Below are 26,692 nucleotides of genomic sequence, written 5' to 3' on the forward strand. Positions count from 1 at the left end.
AGAGGCTATGTGACAGGTGGGTAGTTGAGTAGATTGGTCATGTGTGGCCATTAGAATGGAGTCAACAGACAGTAGATTGGTTATGTGTGGCCATTAGAATGGAGTCAACAGACAGTATATTGGTCATGTGTGGCCATTAGAATGGAGTCAACAGACAGTAGATTGGTCATGTGTGGCCATTAGAATGGAGTCAACAGACAGTAGATTGGTTATGTGTGGCCATTAGAATGGAGTCAACAGACAGTAGATTGGTTATGTGTGGCCATTAGAATGTAGTCAACAGACAGTAGATTGGTTATGTGTGGCCATTAGAATGGAGTCAACAGACAGTATATTGGTCATGTGTGGCCATTAGAATGTAGTCAACAGACAGTAGATTGGTCATGTGTGGCCATTAGAATGGAGTCAACAGACAGTAGATTGGTTATGTGTGGCCATTAGAATGGAGTCAACAGACAGTAGATTGGTTATGTGTGGCCATTAGAATGTAGTCAACAGACAGTAGATTTGTTATGTGTGGCCATTAGAATGTAGTCAACAGACAGTAGATTGGCCATGTGTGGCCATTAGAATGGAGTCAACAGACAGTAGATTGGCCATGTGTGGCCATTAGAATGGAGTCAACAGACAGTAGATTGGCCATATTGAAGTATATATTTTTTTCCCAGATATATATCAGTGGATCTGACGCTGAAGAGGCTGGAGAGGCATTCATTCTATAACCTGAAGAAAATCACCCACATGTGAGTGACTTACTAATATAATATATGCCATTTAGCAGACGCTTTGAAAGTTCCTACAGTCACGCGTGCATGCATGTTTACGTATTGGTTGCCCCAGGAAATTGAACCCACATTCCTGACGTTGTTCTACCAACTATGCAGTACCAACTGAGTCACACAGGACCACCATTACTGACTTGTAAATTCCCTTGATTTCCATTACTGGCTATAACATGAAGCGTATTTCCCTTCGACTAACTAGCAGTTTAAAGGCATTTGAGTATAGTTGTGTCAACTAAATTATTATTAATTAACTGGTTCCACAGACTTGTTTTAGTTTACGCAACTTTTTCGGTCAAAGTTTTATCAGAACTTTACATTTTTAGTTGTCCCTAAAAATAAAAGTCTGTGGAATTAATTACACACACACAGCACTTTTTAACATACCATTTTTTTAACTTACAACTTGACATACATGATTACATTGTGCATGTTAATTTATTCACTTATTATTATTATTATTATTTGTATCCACAATCTCTTTATTGATGTCGTTCTGATCTTCCTGCCACCATGTCTGTGTTAATTATCAGTTCATCTGACAATTCTCGCATCTTTGCTTTGTTTATTTATTTATTTAAGCAGTTTTAGGTTTTTCTGTATAATTGTCAAATATTGGCAGGAAATATTACACTGCTTTAATGTTACTCCTTGATAAATGAAATAGTTTTTCTTGACTACTTTTAACAGATTTATTGCAAAGTGTAGCAATACAGCTGAAATCAGTTATTGAGACTGACATGGTGGCATAGCAGGAAGATTAGAATGCTGTGAACCAAGAGTTTGTGAGTTCAAATCCCAGTTGAGGACATGTTGAATACTAATTACTGTATAAATGAACATGCACAATGTCAATGTGTGTCTAATATGTAAGTTGAAAACTTTGTATGTTAAAAGCAGTGTGTGTTTAACTAGTTCCATGGCCATTTGGGGGGGATAAAATGCCCAAATAATAATTTCTAGTTGAATGAACATATCAGACAAATTGAGCAAAAACAAGTGAGCCAACACATTTTTTTTATTCAGGTAACACTGACCGAAAAGTTGAGTAAAAAAAGAAAAGGATGTGGAACCAGTTACTTCAAACTTCCTGGCATTGACAATGTCACGGATCCCTCCGGAACTTGCGCACACCTGGTCCCCATTCCCACTGATTGTATTTGTATAAATATGCCCTTTGTTTCACCATTGGGCTGTCGGTTATTGTTACATTGTCCGTTGGTCGTGTGAGTACCTGTGCTATGTTTTGGCTTTCGTGCCATTGTGGAGTGCGCAGAAGATTACGGGTCTCATCCCGTGTGATAATCATTGTGCGCTAGAGTTATTTATTCTAGGTACTCCTCGCTCTTTTGTTTGGGTTTCAACCCTGTGTTTTGTATGCGTGTTTGGTCTTTGTCCCCGTGCCATTACATGGAACGCTGTCATTTGGGAAAATAAAAACCCCTATTACACATTCCTGCACCTGTCGCCCGATCCCTTCATACCAGTATGACAGACAACTTAGATGTAAAGCTACTGAGGATGGTAGCTGACTCTATAGCCACTCCTATATGTCATATCTTTAATCTGAGCCTAGAGGAAAGTATTTGTCCTCAGGCCTGGAGGGAAGCCAAAGTTATTCCGCTACCCAAGAGAGATAAAGCAGCCTTTACTGGTTCTAACAACAGGCCTATAAGCTTGCTGCCAGCTCATAGAAAACAGTTGGAAATAATTGTGTTTGAGCAAATACAATGCTATTTCTCTGTAAACAAATTAACAATTTGATAATAAGCCTTTGCCATATTGTGGATTCAGAGCTACCTATCTAATAGAACTCAAATAGTTTTCTTTAATGGAAGCTTCTCATGTTAAACATGTAAAGTGTGGTGTACCGCAGGGCAGCTCTGTAGGCCCTCTACTCTTTTCTATTTTTACCAATGACCTGCCTCTGGCATTAAACGAAGCATGTGTGTCCTAGTATTCTGAAGATTCAACCATATATACATCACCAACCGCAGCTAATGAGCTGCAACCGCAGCTCTTCAACTTGTTCAACAGCCCCACCATTCATTACCAGATTCAGCTGAGGTCTAGAACTTAAGGAATGATTTGTACCAAATACGATGCTCTTTAGAGATTTTTAGGACCTGTTTATTAATGGCCACCCATTCCAAAACAGACATGTAAACTGTAATGGTAAAAACAAATAGATTTAATGGATGTAAAGATGGGGAGAGGTCTGTCTTTTAAAAAAAATGATTCTCTGCCTTTTTGACATCACATTCCAAAAAGCAGGCTCTAGCTTAGTCTTATCTTGATTATTGTGTGGTCGAGTGCTGTAAGGGAAGATCTAGTTAAGATGCAGCTGGCCCAGAACAGAGCAGCACATCTTGCTCTAAATTTGTAATCAGAGGGCTGATATACACTTACCGGTTTGATCGGTAGTGTAACCAGAGGGCTGATATAAATACTATTCAGGCAGTCTCTCTTGGCTATGAGTTGAGGAGAGACTGGCTGCATCACTTGTTTTTATAAGAAACATGAATGTGTTGAAAATCCCCAAAAGTTTGCATACTCAACCCAACTTTACTCAAAGACACATTTACCCCACCAGACATGTCACCAGGGGTCTTTTCACAGTCCTCAAATCCAGAACAAATGCAAGAAAGCGTACAGTATTATATAGAACCATTATTGGATGTAACTGTTCCATCTCATATTGTTCAAATGAACAGCAAACCTGGTTTCAACACCTCTCCCCTATTTGACCTAGATAGTTTGTGTATGTATTGGAATTGATGTGGGCTGTGTCCCTTTTTTGTAAAAAAAAAAAAACTAGATAGTTGATGTAGGTCTGTACTTGAGCTGTTCTTGTCTAGTAATGTTCTGTATTATATCATGTTTTGTGTGGACCCCAGGAAGAGTAGCTGCTGCTTTTGCTGCAGCTAATGGGGATTCTAATAAAATACCAATACTAAAAAATATTTAGGTGAAACAACTCGTTTTTTTCAATATATTTTATTACAGTGCATCCTCAACAGACTTTCTGTTACCCAACATCGTTTCCATAACCAGTTTGTGGTTGACAACATTTCATAAGGTCTGAAGATTGTCACTCTGCCATCCCATGTCACTCTAGAGAAGCATATTAGCTAATTGGCTTTTGAGATGACATCTGCTATATATATATATATATATACAGTATCTGTCTCCCATCCATCATTGCTAGGTCTGGGTCTAATCAGACAGTGACAATAACATGTTAGGGGAGAGGGCAGGCTAAAATAATATTTGTGTTTCCTGTCCTTAGCTGCTGTATTTGCATCTAATAAAGACCCAGAGGAAAGTGGGAGAGAGCTTATGGGCTCCTAGCCATGCAACTGAGACTGGTTTGCAAATGAATACACAGTCCTGCTCATCTCTAGCTCACCATCTTAATCGTATAGGTTATCTCTATAGTCTCACCTTTTAGATGATATGTGATTGTTTGTCCCCTCTGTGATAGGCTCTCTTTGTGGCCAATCCCTGTCATGGATTTAGTCTTCCACAAATCTCCAGTTCTGACACCTGAGAAGATTGAGCCCCTAGCCAGTTATTTGAATTGGATCTCCAGGGTCTGTTCAGAGCTGATTGGTCCAGTGGTTGTGCCACACCACATAATAATGGCATCTCTCTCCGTTTCCTCCAGGGTTCAGAAACAAATTAATGTTGGGCTTCCTGTCAGCTGCTTGTGGCCAGTAGAGGGTGGCAACTGTTAGGGGTCGGGGGCCAGGGGGAGAGGTAGGGTGGAGGGATGGGGTGGAGAGGTAGTGTTCAGGGGAGAGGTAGGGTTCAGGGCTGGGGGCTGGGGGGGACCAAGGGGCTGGGGAGAGGTAGGGTGGAGGGATGGGCTGGAAGGGTGGAAGGAAATGTTTCATTGAACAAAGGCATGCAAACCTTGGGGCTGAAATCAGGGGGAGCAGGTTGAGTGTGGTGAGTGGGCGGTGGTTCACTGCACATTGCACACACACTGGGTCAGACAGAGGGCTCCCAGTGGTCAGAGCACGTTGGCCAGGGTGCTGTGTGGTTATCCAGGTGTGTGAAGGAGGGCCAGGATTGCACGTTCATCCCCAGCGTTCCTCCACACCGCATGGGTTAGACAAGCAAAGAGGAGAGCCCCTCTCCTGGCCCTCTCTGGTGCACAAGAGTTAACACAGTAAGGAGACATTAATTGAACCTTGACTTCTGGAGTTAGATGTATGTGGAGATTTGGAAGATTTTACTCCTGGTCTTACCCACAGACAGACATGTACCTTTCCCTGTTCTGTCAGCACTCAGCAGGTTTAAGCCACACGGATGTAATCGGTATCCCTGGGTTAGGGTGTGTGCGTGCGCGTGAACCTAAAGCACGGTCCTGACCTTTAGACAACATGAAGGGAAGTTGTGATGGACTGTTGGGAATTAATCAAACCTTTGTATCACCTCGATGTATGTGATATACAGTATGTTCTGTGATGCAAAGGTATGCTAAATTACTGAGCAATGCAAAGAATGTATTAGCACTTAAAGGGATACTTCAGGATTCCATCTACTTCCCCAGAGTCGGATGAACTTGTGGAAACCATTTCATGTCTCTGTGTCCAGTATGAAGGAAATTAGAGGTAGGTTTGAGAGCCAATGCTAACTAGCATTTGCGCAATGGCTAGACGTATGGGTATCTTGCTAGCTTTGGCGCAACTACCTCTAACTTATTTCTTACTGGACACAGAGACATTAAAATGGTATCCACAAGTTCATCTGACTCTTTGCCAAAATACCAAAGTATCCCTGTAATCCTAAAATGCACAGAAATACATCTCAAATTGGAAAACATTATGTTTACCTTGTCGTTCACTTACAAGTGTGTGTGTGTAGCTATCCCTTTCCTGCAGTCAAATGATCTAGTGGGCTCATGGGTGGAATGTTACAAGCATTTCGCTACCCATACAATAACATCTGCTAAATATGTGTATGTGCCCAATAACATTTGATTCATTAATAGTTTTCATAATTAATGAACATTTATTTATTTTACGCTGAAAACCGGTTGACAAATATTTTTCAGTCTTCTGTGATGTATATAAAGTGTAATATTAGGATGCAAACTCCAAATTGAATACATTTTAACTCTATATCTGACATGGTACAGGTGTCTTCTTCTTTTTATAAAGCCCATAACCATGTGTGTGAGGTGTATACTTTTGTTTCACAGTAGATTCGTTTTAGACTACCAAGAAACACTCTGTGTGACCCTGATTTAGCCCACTGCAGTAAAAGGTTAAGCATTTTGTGTTTTCCATTTCAGAGAGATCCGGAATGCGAGGAGTCTGTCATACATAGATCCAGAAGCATTTAAAAACCTTCCAAACCTGAAATACCTGTGAGCACTTTTACACATCATATACAATGATTTAAAAGCATCATTCTGACAGCATTGAAAACACTATTGTGAGTCCTCCTAACCACTGACAATGCTACTTTAACACAAGATGCAAGAGATGAGACTTGTCTTCAAATATTTGGCTTGGATAAAGGACCCATAATTGATCAATTATATATATTTACGTCTTTTTTTTTTGGTACCTTCTAGGGGTATTTTCAATACTGGCCTCACCATCTTCCCTGATCTCACCAACATTCACTCAGATGACATGAACTTCATACTGTAAGAAAACTAGTAGGCAGAACTTTTTGTTATTTGTCACTCAGGTCTTAGAAATCTATTACAATCCACCGACCATAGTATTCTATATATAAAATCCCACACTCAAAACCTCCTTTCTTCAGTAGTAGGGAGGTTTTTCAACCAAATATGCCTTGGTTAGTCTTGTGTCAGTGGTTACTATAGTGCCAGGAGATGTACTTAGCTATTTCCCACTCTGACAAGGTTTTCTATATTTGCGACGCCACCTCATTTCCTCTTGTTTCTCCTGACAGTGAGATCACTGATCATCCTTACATCTCTGAGGTCCCAGCCAACTCATTCCGCGGTATTACCAACCAAGTGCTGACAGTGTGAGTACACAGCCCTGGTTCTAGTGTTTCACTGGTGTTGTCACTATAAGGGATAGGCCATTACATTACCCTCACTTGCAGTCTCAGAGTGTGCTGTGGCCAGCCCAGAGAGGGTTTCCGGAGAGAAACTACCATTACATTAGATGTCAAAGCTATGGGCCCATTGGTCACATTGGAAAAGAGATACAGGAGACCACAAGCTCCTACAGCTAAGTAGTTCGGTTTTGAAGGGGAGAAAATAATATTGAAAATGTTGTGGTGGTTTTAGTCTCTAAATTGCATACACAGGCAAATCCCTCAGCACAAAAGTATGCATGTTGTTCACTACCTACTGTAGCACTGATATTACTGATTTTAATGTGACTTGTACAACCAGAAAGTTAGTCAGTGGGTTAGTGCCTAATAACTCAATTACCCAGTGATTACTTCAGTAAAAATGTCACCTTTATGAATGTTTTGTAATGTTGTTATTCTCTTCCAGGATGCTGTACAGTAATGGCTTCACAGACATCCAACATCATGCTTTCAATGGGACCAAACTGGATGCTGTGTAAGTCATTTAGCTTATCATTAAAACAGTAGAATAGAATAGAATGGAATAGAATATACAATATGGAATAGAATAGTCCCAGTCAGTATTAGACAGAACGTTGCGGCCCTGCCTGCCTGTGGGGAAAACAACCTGTTGTTACCTAGGTTACCCATTGGCTCACAGCAAATACTTGACCATGCAGTTTTTTTGATGTCTGCTTGTTTTAGTCAATTACAAAACGTAATTTAATAAAAGTAAAACATGTCTAAAGATAACTTTTCAACATTGCCTGCTCCAGAGTTTTCTCACTACTTAGAAAAACATCATATTGTAGGGCTTCCCTCATGCCCCTTTTCATGACGTGCTAGCAGCCAGGTGAATAAATGAGGGCTAGCTAGCTACCAACCAGAACATTAAGCTAGCCAAGACCAACAATGCAAACAAATGGACTATAGAAGTAGTGAGTGGAGTTACTAACGGACTCTACTAAACAAGTTAAATGTCTTACCTGTGATAAAATGTTTTCCAGACATATATAGCTAATGTTTAGCCTATTTGGACATCCGGCTCCCCACATTTCCCACTCTCCCACATCGAATATCCTGTAGACACAGGGCTTTTCTCGCAGGCTCTATTTCCCTACATGGGAGCATTGGGAACCTTTCCTGTAGGTCTGGATTTTTGACCTGGTTATTTGTACCTTATTAAACAACACAGCAGCTTTTCGGCAAGTTTTGTTATCTCTGTATAACAAAATTATGTTATTTAATATTTTGACATGAGTAAACAATTTTTTTATTTCTGGCATGTATATTTCCTTACTCAAAAATTACACTATTACCCTACAAGAGTAGTAGGATCACTGCCACATCTGAACTAGTTCTCTCAGATCACGGCCACATCTGAACTAGTTCTCTCAGATCACGGCCACATCTGAACTAGTTCTCTCAGATCACTGCCACATCTGAACTAGTTCTCTCACATCACAGCCACATCTGAACTAGTTCTCTCAGATCACAGCCACATCTGAACTAGTTCTCTCAGATCACTGCCACATCTGAACTAGTTCTCTCAGATCACGGCCACATCTGAACTAGTTCTCTCAGATCACGGCTACATCTGAACCAGTTCTCTCAGATCACAGCCACATCTGAACCAGTTCTCTCAGATCACAGCCACATCTGAACCAGTTCTCTCAGATCACAGCCACATCTGAATTAGTTCTCTCAGATCACTGCCACATCTGAACTAGTTCTCTCACATCACGGCCACATCTGAACTAGTTCTCTCAGATCACTGCCACATCTGAACTAGTTCTCTCAGATCACAGCCACATCTGAACCAGTTCTCTCAGATCACAGCCACACCTGAACTAGTTCTCTCACATCACGGCCACATCTGAACTAGTTCTCTCACATCACGGCTATATCTGAACTAGTTCTCTCAGACGTGCTTAGAGAGAGATTATCCCCAGCCTTGATTAGGAAGCTCTAGTTCTCATGGGATAAATAGGATATTTTAGGAAGGTGATTTCAGGAAGTCCGCATCAAAGCATCAAATGACCTCTATTTCCCTAGCCTTGGTACCAGTCTCTTTAGAACAGGGGCGTCAAACGCATTCCACGGAGGGCCTAGTGTCTGCAGGTTTTAGTTGTTTAGTTTCAATAATTAATTAGGGAACTTAATTCATCAACCAAGTACAAGGGAGGAGACACCCACAGACACTTGGCCTTCTGTGGAATAAGTTTGACACCTGTGCTTTAGATAATCCACTCCATGTACTCCTGTGCCAAAGATACTGGCCTTTCTGCCATCTTCAAATATTAACAGTCTATCATTAATGAGCTCGAGGAGAACAGTGGATCCTGATTTCATCACCCTCACAGCTATCCTCCAAGCACAACTATTATGCAAATATTGGAACTCTCACTTTTTCTCTCTCCACAGAACACGTTGGTATCCAGTTGCTAAGCAACCATTTTTTTGTTAGTCCAGAGGAAACCAGTATGACAAAAGTCGCTAGTTTAAGGGTAAATTCCCAAACTAAATACATACTGCAATTCCAACCACAGATTGTCTTAGTTTTAAGCATGAAAATACAACAACTTGCCTAGCTAAGGAGTGTAATGTTAGCTAAAGAGGCTGATACTCAGACTACTATTTTACCAAGGGAGAAAAACACTATATAGGGTCTCATTTTTAAATGTAGATTTCATCTTACTGGGGACTGACCTGGATTTGCATTGAATGAAGTTTTAATAATACCTTGTTTTATATAGAGAGCACTTCTCATTAAGTGTGGAAATCACAAAGCTCTGAAATGGGGATTAAACCAAGCACTACTTTCTGTCACAATTTCAACTCCCCTCTTCCTTTTGGTCACCTCTCTGTCCCCTTTCATCCCTCTATCCCTCCATTTACCCCAAGTCAACCCTAGCTGGTCCTTATGGAGTTGTAATTAAACCAATGGGCAGTCACTTTAGTCAGTCTTACCACACTGCTGTTTGTGTTGGCAGGAGCGCGCTCAGAGAGAGAAATGATCCTGGAGTGTGTGTTTGATCCCTGTTATACCCAGACAAACACTCCCCCCACACGTTTATTATCATGTAGGGATTCTTCAGTATGTTTCTGAAGTATCTTCTCCGATGGCTAATTTAAAACAACACTCAGGATAAGATCTGATCCATCCGAAGTCAGTGTTGCTTTAGAAAGAGGTGAAAATATTAGGTGTTTTTGAGCTATCAGGATGATTACAGTGATTGAAGAGTGTCGGTTATATTCTTGCGTGTGTCTGCTTGTGCGTGGGTGCCCATGTGTGTGTGTTTTCTCTCCAGGTACCTCCATAGAAACAGGCGTCTGACCAGGATGGATGAAAATATGTTTTCTGGCACTGTCAGTGGCCCAATGCTTCTGTGAGTATGAATTAGTCCTTTATTTAACCGAGGAAATCCCATTCCTTTATTTAACCAGGGATGTACCCGTACTTTATTTAACCAGGAAAGTACCTTTCCTTTACTTAACCAGTTCATTCGTTCTTTTTCAGGTGAGCGCTGGACAGAAATGTATCTCTTACTGCATTGCCCAACACTTTCAGTTCAAATCAGTTAATCGCTCAAACACCTTTGACAGATTGGTGGACTGGTACAAATGTCATGTACAGTTGAAGTCGGAAGTTTATATACACCTTAGCCAAATACATTTAAACTCAGTTCTTCACAATTCCTGACATTTAAACCTAGTAAAAATTCCCTGTCTTAGGTCAGTTAGGATCACCACTTTATTTTAAGAATGTGAAATAATAGTAGAGAGTGATTTATTTCAGGTTTTATTTCTTTCATCACATTCCCAGTGGGTCAGAAGTTTACATACACTCAATTAGTATTTGGTAACATTGCCTTTAAATGTTTCGGGTAGCCTTCCACAAGCTTCCCACAAAGAGTTGGGTCAATTTTGGCCCATTCCTCCTGACAGAGCTGGTGTAACTGAGTCAGGTTTATAGGCCTCCTTGCTCGCACACACTTTTTCAGTTCTGCCCACAAATTGTCTGTAGGATTGAGGTCAGGGCTTTGTGATGGCCACTCTAATACCTTGACTTGTTGTCCTTAAGCCCTCATGATGCCATCTAGTTTATGAAGTGCACCAGTCCCTCCTGCAGCAAAGCACCCCCACAACATGATGCTGCCACCCACGTGCTTCACGATTGGGATGGTATTCTTCAGCTTGCAAGCCTCCCGTTTTTCCTCCAAACATAACGATGGTCATTATGACCAAACAGTTATATTTTTGTTTCATCAGACCAGAGGACATTTCTCCAAAAAGTACGATCTTTGTCCCCCATGTGCAGTTTCAAACCTTAGTCTGGCGTTTTTTATGGCGGCTTTGGAGCAGTGGCTGAGCGGTCTTTCAGGTTATGTCAATATAGGACTCGTTTTACTGTGGATATAGATACTTTTGTACCGGTTTCCTCCAGCATCTCCACAAGGTCCCTTGCTGTTGTTCTGGCATTGATTTGCACTTTTCGCACCAAAGTACGTTCATCTCTAGGAGACAGAACACATCTCCTTCCTTGAGTGGTATGATGGCTGTGTGGTCCCATGGTGTTTATACTTGCATACTATTGTTTGTACAGATGAACGTGGTACCTTCAGGTGTTTGGAAATTGCTCCCAAGGATGAACCAGACTTGTGGAGGTCTACAATTGTTTTTCTGAGGTCTTGGCTGATTTCTTTTGATTTTCCCATGATGTAAAGCAAAGAGGCACTGAGTTTGAAGGTAGGCATTGAAATACATCCACAGGTACACCTCCAATTAACTCAAATGATGTCCATTAGCCTATCAGAAGCTTCTAAAGCCATGACATAATTTTCTGGAATTTTTCAAGCTGTTTAAAGGCACAGTCAACTTATCGTATGCACAATTCTGACCCACTGGAATTGTGATACAGTGAATTATAAGTGAAATAATCTGTTTCTAAACAATTGATGGAAAAATTACCTTTGTCATGCACAGAGTAGATGTCCTAACTGACTTGCCAAAACTATAGTTTGATTAACAATACATTTGTGGAGTGGTTGAAAAATGAGTTTTAATGACTCCAACCTAAGTATATGTGAACTTCCGACTTTAAACTGTATCCAATGTTCCAGTTTTAAATGTCAACCATTTGTCATTTTTTGTTAAAGGGAATCTAGATCCAATAATGTTGGATTAATCAAAAGAGTTATACAATGATATGTGGTTTATGCTTTGAACTTTTACAGAAAAAGTTTATATTGGAGTATAATATTATCAGATTATTATTAGTCAATATCTAAATTAGTAAAAAAAAAAACATGATTGTCCTGATTTACAATGTCATTTCCTAACTGCCATGAATAATTAATGGTTACGTTTCATTTTTTGTCCCTCTCCATTTTCCTATTCATAAATACGGAGGAAGAGGAGAAACATGATAGATCAGCTTAAAGGCCCAGTGGAGTCAAAAATGTGATTTCCCCCCCCCCTGTGTTTTATATATATTTCCACACTATGAGGTTGGAGTAATATTGTGAAAATGATGATAATCAAATTAAATTGATTTGTCACATGGGCCGAATACAACATTTCACCTTACAGTGAAATAACCAACAATGCAGTTTAAAAGTACAAAATAGAATAATTGAGTTAATATGTACATGTAGGTGGAGTTACTAATAAAGTGCCTATGCATAGATAATAACAGATAACAGAGTAGCAGTGGTGTAGAGGGTGGGTGAGGGGAGGCACTGCAAATAGTCTGGGAAGCCATTTGATTATATGTTCAGGAGTCTTATGGCTTGGGGGTAGAAGCTGTTTAGAAGCCTCTTGGACCTAGACTTGGTGCTCCTGTACCGCTTGCCGTGCAGTAGCAGAGAGAACAGTCTATGACTTGGGTGGCTGGAGTCTTTGACAATTTTTAGGGCCTTCCTCTGACACCGCCTGGTATAGAGGTCCTGGATGGCAGGAAGCTTGGCCCCAGTATTGCACTGGGCCGTACACACTACCATCTGTAGTGCCTTGCAGCCGAAGGCCGAGCAGTTGCCATACCAGGCAGTGATGCACCAGGATGCTCTCGATGGTGCAACTGTAGAACCTTTTGAGGATCTGAGGACCCATGCCAAATCTTTTCAGTCTCCTGAGGGGGAATAGGTTTTGTCGTGCCCTCTTCACAACTGTCTTTGTGTTTGGACCCTGTTAGTTTGTTGGTGATGTGGACACCAAGGAACTAGAAGCTCTCAACCTGCTCTAATACAGCCCCGTTGATGAGAATGGGAGCGTGCTCGGTCCTTCTTTTCCTATAGTCCACAATAATCTCCTTTGTCTTGATCACATTGAGGGAAAGGTTGTTGTCCTGGCACCACACGGCCAGGTCTCTGATCTCCTCCCTACAGGCTGTCTAGTCGTTGTCGGTGATCAGGCCAACCACTGTTATGTCATCGGCAAACTTAATGATGGTGTTGGAATAAGCCTGACCGTGCAGTCATGAGTGAACAGGGAGTACAGGAGGGGACTGAGCACGCACCCCTGAGGGGCCCCTGTGTTGAGGATCAGCGTGGCGGATGTGTTTTTACCCACCCTTACCACCTGGGGCCGGCCCGTTAGGAATTCCAGGATCCAGTTGCAGAGGGAGGTGTTTAGTCCCTTAGCTTATTGATGAGCTTTGAGGGCACTATGGTGTTGACTATGCTGAGCTGTAGTCAATGAATAGCATTCTCACATAGGAGTTCCTTTTGTCCAGGTGGGAAAGGGCAGTGTGGAGTGCAATAGAGATTGTATCATCTGTGGATCTGTTGGGGTGGTATGCAAATTGGAGTGGGTCTAGGGTTTCTGGCATAATGGTGTTGATGTGGGCCATGACCAGCCTTTGAAAGCACTTAATGGCTACGAGTCGGTAGTCATTTAGGCAGGTTACCTTAGTGTTCTTGGGACAGGGACTATGCTGGTCTGATTAAAACATGATGGTATTACAGACTTGGACAGGGAGAGGTTGAAAATGTCAGTGAAGACACTTTCCAGTTGGTCAGCACATTCTCGCAGTGCACGTCCTGTTGATCCGTCTGGCCCTACGGTCTTGTGAATGTTGACCTGTATAAATATCTTACTCACATCGGGTGGGAAGAGTGTGATCACACAGTAACCCGGAACAGCTGGTGCTCTCATGCATGTTTCAGTGTTATTTGCCTCGAAGCGAGCATAGAATTAGTTTAGCTCATTTGGTAGGCTCGTGTCGCTGGGCAGCTCTCGGCTGTGCTTCCTTTGATAGTCTATAATGGTTTGCAAACCCTGCCACATCCGACGAGCATCAGAGCTGGTGTAATACGACTTGATCTTAGTCCTGTATTGAAATGTTGACTGTTTGATGGTTCGTCGGCAGGCATAGCGGGATTTCGTATTTGCTTCCGGGTTCAAGTCCTGCTCCTTGAAAGCTCAGCTCTAGCCTTTAGCCCAGTGTGGATGTTGCCTGTAATCCATGGTTTCTGGTTGGGGTATGTACGTACGGTCACTGTGGAGACGACGTCATCGATGCACTTATTGATGAAGCCAATGACTGATGTGTTGTACTCCTCAATGCCATAGGAAGAATCCTGGAACATATTCCAGTCTGTGCTAGCAAAACAGTCCTGTAGCTTAGCATCTGCTTCAGTTGACCACTTTTTTATTGACTGAGTCACTGGTGCTTCCTGCTTTAATTTTTGCTTGTAAGCAGGAATCAGGAGGATAGAATTATTGTCAGATTTTCCAAATGTAAGTTTCCCTGCATTAAAGTCCCCGGCCACTAGGAGCACCGCCTTTGGATGAGCGTTTTCCTGTTTACTTATGGCTGAATACAGCTCATTGAGTGCGGTGTTAGTGCCAGCATCAGTCTGTGGTGATATGTAGACAGCTACGAAAAACACAGATGAAAACTCTCTATGTAGATAGTATGGTCTACAGCTTATCATGACATACTCTACCTCAGCCGAGCAAAACCTTGAGACTTCCTTAGATATTGTGGACCAGCTGTTGTTTACATTTATATGCATAGTCTGCCACCCCTTGTCTTACCAGACGCCGCTGTTCTATCCTGCCGATACCGCGTATAACCAGCCAGCTGTAAGTTGATAATGTCATCGTTCTGCCACAACTCCGTGAAGCATAAGATATTACTGTTTTTAATGTCCTGTTGGTAGTTTAATGCCCTTTTAGTGTAAGAGCTGTTAGAAAAGACTGCCTGAAATTTCAGCGTGTTTTGGTGGGATGGAGTTTTGGCCTGCCTGGTGGTGGTACGTTTGTTAATTGACCAATACTAATGTGAGTCCCAAACCTCTCTACCAATAACAGCTAGTTTTCAGTTTACCCCTCCCCACTCAGACAACTCCTATGGGACACCGTTTGGTTCTTTGCATGTCAAAAAAGATACGTCAAATAACACTATTTGGTGCGTCAAATAAGCTTGTTGACCAATCAGGACCTGAATATGACTGCACATCATAATTTAACACTCATTCATTTAAGTAGTTATTACACATTTATTACAGTATCACTTGTATTTCATGTCACAACAATGTTTTCCCCCCAAAACATAGTAAAACGACAATCTGTTTCAGTCGCTATAGCTAACTATCTAGCTAGGTGTCATATCCCTAATGAATAAATAATTGCCCGGACCCGGTCCGGTCAAGACACACTAGCCATGCTTATAACGTTAACTTGGGGCAACAGTGTCACGTTCTGACCTTTTATTTCCTTTGTTTTGTCGTTATTTAGTATGGTCAGGGCGTGAGGTGGGGTGGGCAGTCTATGTTTGTTTTTCTATGATTTGGGGATTTGTATGTTTCGGCCTAGTATGGTTCTCAATCAGAGGCAGGTGTCATTAGTTGTCTCTGATTGAGAATCATACTTAGGTTGCCTCGGTTTCACTGTTTGTTTGTGGATGATTGTCTATGTTGATTGCTTGTGTCAGCACAGTTCTCATTAGCTTCACGGTCGTTATTTCGTTTATTGTTTTTGTATAGTGTGTTTCAGTGTTTTCTTAATTAAAATTCAAGATGAACACAAACCACGCCGCATATTGGTCCTCCGATCCTCTTCAGATGAAGAGGAGGAAGACCGTGACAAACAGGGTTAGGTAGCTGGCTAGCTTGTTTAGTTCTTTATCTAGCTAGCTGGCTAGTTCATGATCTGAAGTTCGATTTCAGTAGTATAACAACAAGTGGTTGCCTAGCTAAGAATATTACAAATGATTGTCAGGTATACGCAGGGAGTCAGGGAGCAGGTGCAGAAGTAGAGTTTTATAACAATGATGCAAGGCAGATTAACAAAACAGGGGATGCTACTGAACATGAAAACAAACCAATACTGCCTGATGACTGAGGCTACTGAGGGATAAATAAAGGGATGGTAATCAAGGTGATAATGAGATCCAGGTGTGCGTAATGATGGGGAGCAGGTTGCCAGGTCTGGTGGTTAGTAGACCGGCGACATCGAGCTCTGGAGAGAGGGAGCAGGAGTAGGCATGACAATGATTGCAGTTAATCTTTTTCTTAACACCCGCCCGCTTAATCCGGAAGCCAGCCGCACCAATGTGGCGGAGGAAGCACTGTTCAACTGACGATCAAGGTCAGCCTGCAGGCGCCTGGACCGCGACAAGGAGTCGCTAGAGTGCGATGAGCCAAGTAAAGCCCCCCAGGCCAAACCCTCCCCAAACCAGGACGACATTGGGGCCAATTGGGTGCCGCCCTATGGGACTCCGGATCACAGTCGGTTGTGATACAGCCCGGGATCGAACCCGGATCTGTAGTGATGCCTCAAGCACTGTGATGCAGTGCCTTAGACCGCTGCGCCACTCGGGAGGCCCCACGATTGCAGTTTCTGGTATTTTGGACGTAGTATTTGCAGCAAACTGCAGTCAGATAGTACACTCTAGTATGACTGTAGTTAGAGTGCAGTATAACTGCAGTATGCTGCAAATACTACGTCCAAAATACCACTTTTCTTTACTGCAGAAATGTTGTAGTGTAACTGCAGTTACAGTGCAGGATAACTGCAGATCAAATATAGTACACTGCAGTTATTCTGCAATTACTGCATACAAAATACCACAGTCGACTGCAGTTACTTCACTTTCACTGCGCTATCAAAACTGCAATAGCTACCACAGAAGTTGCTAAAAACATCTGTATCAAAGATGTTTGTGAGTGACTTTATCATACAGCAAACCAGTCAATGTAGTAGGGAGAAAGCCTAACTCCAGTTTCCATACTGTCATCACTGTTGACAAAATGCTTGATTGTTATTCTGTATTTTGCCAAGCTAGGATAAAACAAGTGCAACTGCGTGGGAAGTTGGGATGTGACTGGCTGGCTGGCAGACAGCAGCAGCAGGATCGCCATCCGTTTTCTGCCTCTGAGATGGTTGCATGTCGGGGAGAATGGTGGACTACATAGGCCTCTCAGGACTAAGGCCTTGTTTCAAATACTTCGGAAATCCTTCTTCCCTTCCTTCCATGACATAATCACTGACCTGGATTGGTGAAAGTAATAATTATACCCATCCAATCACTTATCTCTATGTTTACGTAAGAAAGGAAGGACGGATGAATATTTCTATTCTATAAATATTGGAGCAGGGCCCATGTCCTGGCTGAGTGGTCAGGTCAACCACATGAGGTCATGGCCTAAACATCTCTGATTGACAATCGGCCAGTCTTCGACCCACACTGTTATTCTCCAGTGTTGCTCAGTGTGTGTGTGTGTGTGTGTTTGTGTGTGAGCGAGAGAGTCTAATGATTTATTTAATGCATTGTTTGGCTTATCTTTTAAGTTATTTAACTAGTATGCTAGACGAGGAAACATCTTGTTAATGTTTTGTCCCTCACCCGATTAAATTAATCCAAAAATACCATCACTCAATACCCCATAACTACAAAGTGAAAGCAGTTTTTTTAAATATTTGCAAATGTATTGCAAATAAAAAACATGAATACCTTATTTACATAAGTATTCAGACCCTTTGCTATGAGTCTCAGGTGCATCATGTTTCCATCCTTGAGACGTATCTACAACTTGATTGAAGTCCACCTGTGGTTAATTCAATTGATTGGACATGATTTGGAAAGACACACACCTGTCTATATAAAGGATGCACGTCAGAACAAAAAACAAGCCATGAGGTTGAAGGAATTATTGGTGCGGCTGGCTTCCAGATTAAGAGGGCGGGTGTTACGAAAAAAATAAACTGCAATCATTGTCATGCCTACTCCTGCTCCCTCTCTCCAGAGCTCGATGTCGCCTGTCTACTAACCATCAGACCTGGCAACCTTTATTAAACATTAGCTTTTTGACATGGCACGTATTGCACTTCTACAACACTGGGTTTCTGCATTATTTAATCCAAATTGAACATGTTTCATTATTTATTTGAGACTAGATAGGTTTTATTATGATTTATATTAAGTTAAAATAAAAGTGTTCATTCAGTATTGTAATTGTCATTATTACAATAATATATATATATATATATATATATATACATACACTGCTCAAAAAAATAAAGGGAACACTTAAACAACACAATGTAACTCCAAGTCAATCACACTTCTGTGCAATCAAACTGTCCACTTAGGAAGCAACACTGATTGACAATAAATTTCACATGCTGTTGTGCAAATGTTATAGACAACAGGTGGAAATTATAGGCAATTAGCAAGAAACCCCCAATAAAGGAGTGGTTCTGCAGGTGATAACGACAGACCACTTCTCAGTTCCTATGCTTCCTGGCTGATGTTTTGGTCACTTTTGAATGCTGGCGGTGCTTTCACTCTAGTGGTAGCATGAGACGGAGTCTACAACCCACACAAGTTGCACAGGTAGTGCAGCTCATCCAGGATGGAACATCAATGTGAGCTGTGGCAAGAAGGTTTGCTGTGTCTGTCAGCGTAGTGTCCAGAGCATGGAGGTGCTACCAGGAGACAGGCAAGTACATCAGGAGACGTGGAGGAGGCCGTAGGAGGGCAACAACCCAGCAGCAGGACCGCTACCTCCGCCTTTGTGCAAGGAGGAGCAGGAGGAGCACTGCCAGAGCCCTGCAAAAATGACCTCCAGCAGGCCATAAATGTGCATGTGTCTGCTCAAACAGTCAGAAACAGACTTCATGAGGGTGGTATGAGGGCCCGACGTCCACAGGTGGGGGTTGTGCTTACAGCCCAACACCGTGCAGGACATTTGGCATTTGCCAGAGAACACACCAAGATTGGCAAATTCGCAACTGGCGCCATGTGTTCTTCACAGATGAAAGCAGGTTCACACTGAGCACATGTGACAGACATGACAGAGTCTGGAGACGCCGTGGAGAACGTTCTGCTGCCTGCAACATCCTCCAGCATGACTGGTTTGGCGGTGGGTCAGTCATGGTGTGGGGTGGCATTTCTTTGGGGGGCCGCACAGCCCTCCATGTGATCGCCAGAGGTAGCCTGACTGCCATTAGTTACCGAGATGAGATCCTCGGACCCCTTGTGAGTTCATATGCTGGTGCAGTTGGCCCTGGGTTCCTCCTAATCCAAGACAATGCTAGATCTCATGTGGCTGGAGTGTGTCAGTAGTTCCTGCAAGAGGAAGGCATTGATGCTATGGACTAGCCCGCCCGTTCCCCAGACCTGAATCCAATTGAGCACATCTGGGACATCATGTCTCGCTCCATCCACCAACGCCACGTTGCACCACAGACTGTCCAGGAGTTGGCGGATGCTTTAGTCCAGGTCTGGGAGGAGATCCCTCCGAAGACCATCCGCCACCTCATCAGGAGCATGACCAGGCGTTGTAGGGAGGTCATACAGGCACGTGGAGGCCACACACACTACCGAGCCTCATTTTGAATTGTTTTAAGGACATTACATCAAAGTTGGATCAGTCTGTAATGTGGTTTTCCACTTTAATTTTGAGTGTGACTCCAAATCCAGACCTCCATGGGTTGATAAATTTGATTTCCACTGATCATTTTTGTGTGATTTTGTTGTCAGCACATACAACTAGGTAAAGAAAAAAGTATTTAATAAGAATCTTTCATTCATTCAGATCTAGGATGTGTTATTTTAGTGTTCCCTTTATTTTTTTGAGCAGTGTATAAACATCAGCCGATTAATCGGTAGCGGCTTTTTTTGGTCCTCCAATAGTCGGTATCTGCGTTGAAAAATCATAGTCGGTCGACCTCTAGTCAGGACCCCCTTTATGAGCCCTCAGTAACCTCCAGCTGTCATGTCTGTCTTCCCTAACAGTGACGTGTCCCTGACGGCGGTGTCGTCCCTCCCCACAGCAGGGCTGGAGTCTCTCAGGGAGCTGAAGGCCCGCAGCGCCTGGAACCTCAAGAAGCTTCCGCCAATCAAAACCTTCAAACACCTGACCACCGCTGACCTCACCTACCCCTCTCACTGCTGCGGCTTCAAGAACCTCAAGAAGAAACGAGGGTGAGTTAGAATAGAGTTTCTATTAAATTACTAGAGGCTATGTCGTACATTTTAGAGGCTATTTATACAGAACATTTGTATTCGGCGCATGTAAAAAATACAATTTTATTTGAATAGTTTCTAAAAATATATTATACGGATTATACATTTTAGTCTAAAATATTTATAATCCATATAATCTATTTTAGAGGCTATTCATACAGAACATTTGTATTTAACCTGTATAAACTATATAGTTTTTACATATGTTAACAGACCATAAATGTCTACATTTTAGTTTTCTTTGGAAGAGTTATTATATGATACAAGATCAGTACTTGTTGCATTTACAACTTGTCTAAGTCCTGTCGTCTGAAGCTCGACTGCATTGTATGGAATGTTGGCATATTGGCAGTTAATTTGAAAATGTACGGAATCATTGCAGTACAACTGGCTGGCTGGCTAGCTAGCTAATGAACTTTAGATCATCTTCAAATTCATTGTTTTACACAATATTTTACCACAGTACTGGCTGACCACTGGCTGACTTGTCACTTACAATAATTACTGCTCACAAAAACGCTCACAAAAACACATTCATCTATCAATCAAATTTTGATCTCAATCAAACTGTATTCAGAAAGACGTTCGTCAAAGTCACGCGTGTCACAAAAGGCTTTTCCAGTAACCCGGCCTGGATATTGCAGATACCTGGAGTACATCATCTGTAACCTGACAGCATTCTACGGCCAGCAGCAGAAGAGGTCCGTAGGTCCTCTCACAGTCCCATCCCTCCAGGGAGACCCCACTGCAGACACAGCTGACCAGGAGCCCAGTGAGGAGGGCTTCAGAGATGGTGTATTCAAAGAAACCCAGGGAGACCCCTGGAGAGACTTCCACAGCAGCCTCAACTACCACGCCTACTTCGGTGGGCAGCCGGACGATGACGTGGGCTTCGGGGAGATGCTGAAGGTAAGAGAGGATCACCTGTTTGAATCTCAGCACTGACTGGGGAAAATCTGGTGGGGAGTGGGCCTGAAACTGGACCATTGCTAGTATTGATATCATTAGTATCTTTAATACTTAAAAGTTACATATCACAACATTTCGATTTGAAATCTTTGACATCAGCGCGACCTCGAGGGAATCATATTTGAGTCCGAAAAGGATGTTCATATGATAGGTAAGATATACAAAACCTTGCAGCGAGCATATCCAACTCTATCCAATCTCTTAGAAAAAAAGATGAACTATTGGAACCAAGATGGACAGACAGTTGGAGCATATCTAACCAAATTACAGTTAAGGAAAATGTAATAGACACTGGGGACGGGAGTGTGAGCAGGTAGACACTGGGGACGGGAGTGTAGACACTGGGGACGGGAGTGTAGACACTGGGGACGGGAGTGTGAGCAGGTAGACACGGGACGGGAGTGTAGACACTGGGGACGGGAGTGTAGACACTGGGGACAGGAGTGTGAGCAGGTAGACACTGGGGATGGGAGTGTAGACACTGGGGACGGGAGTGTGAGCATGCGTGTCTGGGCAGATGAGATGTAGCCATTGTGTGCATCTGAAAGTCATTTGTGTCACGAACCGGCTCAAAGCCCATAACAAAAGGGAGACAACGTGGAGATAAGGAGTAACAAAATATATATTTATTAAATAAAGTCAACTAAGTACAATATACAATGGTGTGTGTAATCAGTAGTGTAAGTGTTTTGCATGCATGAATGTGATAATGCAGGGTGTTGAAAGGTGCCAAAGCAAACAACCAAAAACCACCAAGATACACAACAAAATCTATAAAGGTGTCTGCATGGAGAGAGTCTCCTCCATGAATGGGGAAGTGGTGTATTTATCCTGGGACACACCTGGCCCAGGTGTGTCTGCATGGAGAGAGTCTCCTCCATGAATGGGGAAGAGGTGTATTTATCCTGGGACACACCGGGTCCAGGTGTGTCTGCATGGAGAGAGTCTCCTCCATGAATGGGGAAGAGGTGTATTTATCCTGGGAGACACCGAGCCCAGGTGTGTCTGCATGGAGAGAGTCTCCTCCATGAATGGGGAAGAGGTGTATTTATCCTGGGACACACCGGGTCCAGGTGTGTCTGCATGGAGAGAGTCTCCTCCATGAATGGGGAAGAGGTGTATTTATCCTGGGAGACACCGAGCCCAGGTGTGTCTGCATGGAGAGAGTCTCCTCCATGAATGGGGAAGTGGTGTATTTATCCTGGGAGACACCGAGCCCAGGTGTGTCTGCATGGAGAGAGTCTCCTCCAAGAATGGGGAAGAGGTGTATTTATCCTGGGAGACACCGAGCCCAGGTGTGTCTGCATGGAGAGAGTCTCCTCCATGAATGGGGAAGTGGTGTATTTATCCTGGGAGACACCGAGCCCAGGTGTGTCTGCATGGAGAGAGTCTCCTCCATGAATGGGGAAGAGGTGTATTTATCCTGGGAGACACCGAGCCCAGGTGTGTCTGCATGGAGAGAGTCTCCTCCATGAATGGGGAAGAGGTGTATTTATCCTGGGAGACACCGAGCCCAGGTGTGTCTGCATGGAGAGAGTCTCCTCCATGAATGGGGAAGAGGTGTATTTATCCTGGGAGACACCGAGCCCAGGTGTGTCTGCATGGAGAGAGTCTCCTCCATGAATGGGGAAGAGGTGTATTTATCCTGGGAGACACCGAGCCCAGGTGTGTCTGCATGGAGAGAGTCTCCTCCATGAATGGGGAAGAGGTGTATTTATCCTGGGACACACCGGGTCCAGGTGTGTCTGCATGGAGAGAGTCTCCTCCATGAATGGGGAAGAGGTGTATTTATCCTGGGAGACACCGAGCCCAGGTGTGTCTGCATGGAGAGAGTCTCCTCCATGAATGGGGAAGTGGTGTATTTATCCTGGGAGACACCGAGCCCAGGTGTGTCTGCATGGAGAGAGTCTCCTCCATGAATGGGGAAGAGGTGTATTTATCCTGGGAGACACCGAGCCCAGGTGTGTCTGCATGGAGAGAGTCTCCTCCATGAATGGGGAAGTGGTGTATTTATCCTGGGAGACACCGAGCCCAGGTGTGTCTGCATGGAGAGAGTCTCCTCCATGAATGGGGAAGTGGTGTATTTATCCTGGGAGACACCGAGCCCAGGTGTGTCTGCATGGAGAGAGTCTCCGCCATGAATGGGGAAGTGGTGTATTTATCCTGGGAGACACCGAGCCCAGGTGTGTCTGCATGGAGAGAGTCTCCTCCATGAATGGGGAAGTGGTGTATTTATCCTGGGACACATCGGGCCCAGGTGTGTCTGCATGGAGAGAGTCTCCTCCATGAATGGGGAAGAGGTGTATTTATCCTGGGACACACCGGGCCCAGGTGTTTCCCATGTAGCTGACGACCCTCCCAACTCCGCCCACCGGCATCCTTATAAGGAAACAACAAAAGAGAGAATACGGCAGACAGAGTGGGAGGGTCGTCAGATTTGTATGTATAACTTTGTATGTGGAGTGGAAAGGAATGAAATATAAAATATATGTTTTTTTAAAGTTTCTTTGATACCATGTCCTGCTGTTGTGCACTTGAGCAAGGCAATTGACAATACAATACAATATGTCTTGTCTTATCTCATCTTACAGAACCCGCAGGAGGACACCAGCCAGAACTTTGACAATCGCTACGACTACGTGGTCTGTGAGGAGGGCGAGGAGGTGACCTGCGCCCCTGCACCCGACGAGTTCAACCCGTGTGAGGACATCATGGGCTTCAGCTTCCTGCGTGTGTCTGTGTGGTTTGTGTCTCTGCTGGCTGTAGTAGGTAACATGGTGGTGCTACTGGTCCTCCTCACCTCCCACTACAAGCTCTCCGTCTCACGCTTCCTCATGTGTCACCTGGCCTTCGCTGACCTCTGCATGGGGATATATCTCCTCCTCATCGCCTCAGTGGACCTTCACACCAAGATGGAGTACTACAACCACGCCATCGACTGGCAGACGGGGCCGGGTTGCGGGTTGGCGGGGTTCCTCACGGTGTTCGCCAGCGAGCTGTCGGTTTATACGCTGACAGTGATTACGCTAGAGAGGTGGTACGCAATAACGTTCGCCATGAGGTTGGACAGGAAGTTGCGTCTGCCCCACGCCACTGCTGTGATGCTGGCTGGATGGTTTTTCTGCCTCCTCCTAGCAATGCTCCCCCTAGTGGGGGTTAGCAGCTACCAGAAGGTCAGTATTGATTAATTGATTGGTTGATTCAAGGATCCATCCCCCCCAAAATCTTGATTTTCTTTCTGTATGTATTTATTGATTGATGTATTGATTGGTGATTTATTTGATCTTTATCTATCAGGTCAGTATCTGCCTGCCCATGGATACCCAGTCCACCATGGCCCAGGTCTACATCATCTCAGTCTTGATCCTAAACATCCTGGCATTCCTGGTGATCTGTACCTGTTACATGAAGATCTACTGCGCTGTGCACAACCCTTACTACTGCTCAGGGTCTAAAGACAGTAACATTGCCAAACGCATGGCCATCCTCATCTTCACTGACTTCCTGTGTATGGCGCCCATCTCGTTTTACGCCATGTCAGCCGTTGTGGACCGGCCGCTTATCACCGTGTCCAACTCTAAGATCCTACTGGTGCTCTTCTACCCTCTCAACTCCTGTGCCAACCCCTTCCTGTACGCCATCTTCACCAAGGCTTTCAGGGGGGATATCTTTATCCTGCTCAGTAAGGTGGGGCTGTGCCAGCGTCGGGCGCAGCTCTTCAGAGGGCAAGCAGTCAGTTCGAAGGGTAGCAGTAGGGTGTGCCAGCAGGTCCAGGGGGGTAAAACGAGAGACACTGACAGGAAGAGGACAGGAGGACCAGAGGAGGTACCCATTCACCTGCAGGAGTATTCTGGGTCTGGTCACACCTACATTCAGCTGGCCTCACAACAGCCCAGTCCTGAGGAAAGCCGTAGCCTGGAAACGTGATCCCTAACTCAGCCGGGGGAGATCAGAGAGGACCATGGTGGTCCCAGTGGCGGTTTGGTTGGTTAGGGGAGAGGAGCCACAGTGAAATGAAAACTGGAAGCCGGAGGTTAGAGGTGAACTGCTGGGATACTTTACTCTGCACTTTTACACGTGTTTGAATGTTTTCATCATTTCAGCTGTGATATTGTTTTTGCAATTAATATACCATATGTTGCAGAATATTATGTGTCGGTGAGATATTCTTGTCAATTGCACCGGAACTTCTTTAGGATATGATATCCTATTTTGGCACTTCTGTTGTTGTTAATTCTAAAGATTCTAATTCTAAAGATTCTAATTCTAAAGATTAAGTGGGTGTTGAAACTGTTGCTAAATATCAGTTTCATCACAAAGCAAAGTTTATTTACACGTTTGATTAAACTTGAGATGAACCAAAATTGGGTCCAAAAACGAATAATCTCTGGTGGATTATGGTTATCATTGATATGTCACATTTATTCAATTGATTATTCATACATACCATACCAAAAATGATATATTTATTTTACAGTAACTGGGACTCTAAAATATTTTCACTACTTACAGAGCTAAAGAAACAGGAGAACTTGGGTCTGAAATGTGATATTTTAATCCTCAAACTTCACACCTTTGAAAGTGAAAAGTACCAGAGATTCCTGTGAGACTCCTGGATATTGTCCTGGTACTGTATTACAGATCAGCCCCAGTGCGATTTAAAAACTACACCCGACTTCAGACAGGGAAATACTGCATGTCTAAATGCTCCACAATAGCTGTGTACACTGAGTATACAAAACATTAGGAACCAAATATTGAGTTGCATCCCCCATCCCCTTTTGCCCTCAGAACAGCCTGAATTCATCGGGGCATATTGGACTCTACAAGATGTTGAAAGCGTTCTACAGGGATGCTGGCCCACGTTGACTCCAATGCTTCACACAGTTGTGTCAAATTGGCTGGATGTCCTTTGGGTGGTGGACCATTCTTGATACACACGGGAAACTTAGTATAAAAAGCTCGGCAGCGTTGCAGTTCTTGACACACTCAAACCGGTGTGCCTGGCACCTACTATTGTACCCTGTTCAAAGGCACTTAAATATTTTGTCTTGCCCATTCACCCGCTGAATGGCACACATACACAATCCAGGTTTCAATTGTCTCCAGGATTAAAAATCATCTACACTGATTTGAAGAGGATTTAACAAGTGACATCAATAAGGGATCATAAACCTCTCATCTCCCAGCCCTATCCAGGCCTGACCCATTCCTCTCCTGGTATAAACCTCTCATCTCCCAACCCTATCCTGGACTGTTCCCTTCCTCTCCTGGTATAAACCTCTCATCTCCCAGCCCTATCCTGGCTCCTTCCTCTCCTGGTATAAACCTCTCATCTCCCAGCCCTATCCTGGCCCCTTCCTCTCCTGGTATAAACCTCTCATCTCCCAGCCCTATC

General features: G+C 43.5%; 1 protein-coding gene across 1 annotated transcript in view; it reads left to right on the top strand.

Annotated features, from left to right (window-relative positions):
* Positions 1-26,447, top strand: part of LOC115123134 (thyrotropin receptor-like) — a 41,345-nt gene extending 14,898 nt beyond the window's left edge. The window contains exons 3-12 of the mRNA XM_029652452.2: positions 669-743; positions 6,085-6,159; positions 6,370-6,444; positions 6,717-6,794; positions 7,276-7,344; positions 10,160-10,237; positions 20,095-20,283; positions 20,970-21,234; positions 23,886-24,467; positions 24,592-26,447. Of these exons, the coding sequence (XP_029508312.2) occupies positions 669-743; positions 6,085-6,159; positions 6,370-6,444; positions 6,717-6,794; positions 7,276-7,344; positions 10,160-10,237; positions 20,095-20,283; positions 20,970-21,234; positions 23,886-24,467; positions 24,592-25,221 (2,116 nt within the window). The 3' untranslated portion in view covers positions 25,222-26,447. The remainder of the gene's footprint in view (positions 1-668; positions 744-6,084; positions 6,160-6,369; positions 6,445-6,716; positions 6,795-7,275; positions 7,345-10,159; positions 10,238-20,094; positions 20,284-20,969; positions 21,235-23,885; positions 24,468-24,591) is intronic.
* Positions 26,448-26,692: the final 245 nt, after the last annotated feature.

This window comes from Oncorhynchus nerka, linkage group LG13 (assembly GCF_034236695.1).
Source record: "Oncorhynchus nerka isolate Pitt River linkage group LG13, Oner_Uvic_2.0, whole genome shotgun sequence".
NCBI classification, from domain to species: Eukaryota; Metazoa; Chordata; class Actinopteri; order Salmoniformes; family Salmonidae; genus Oncorhynchus; species Oncorhynchus nerka.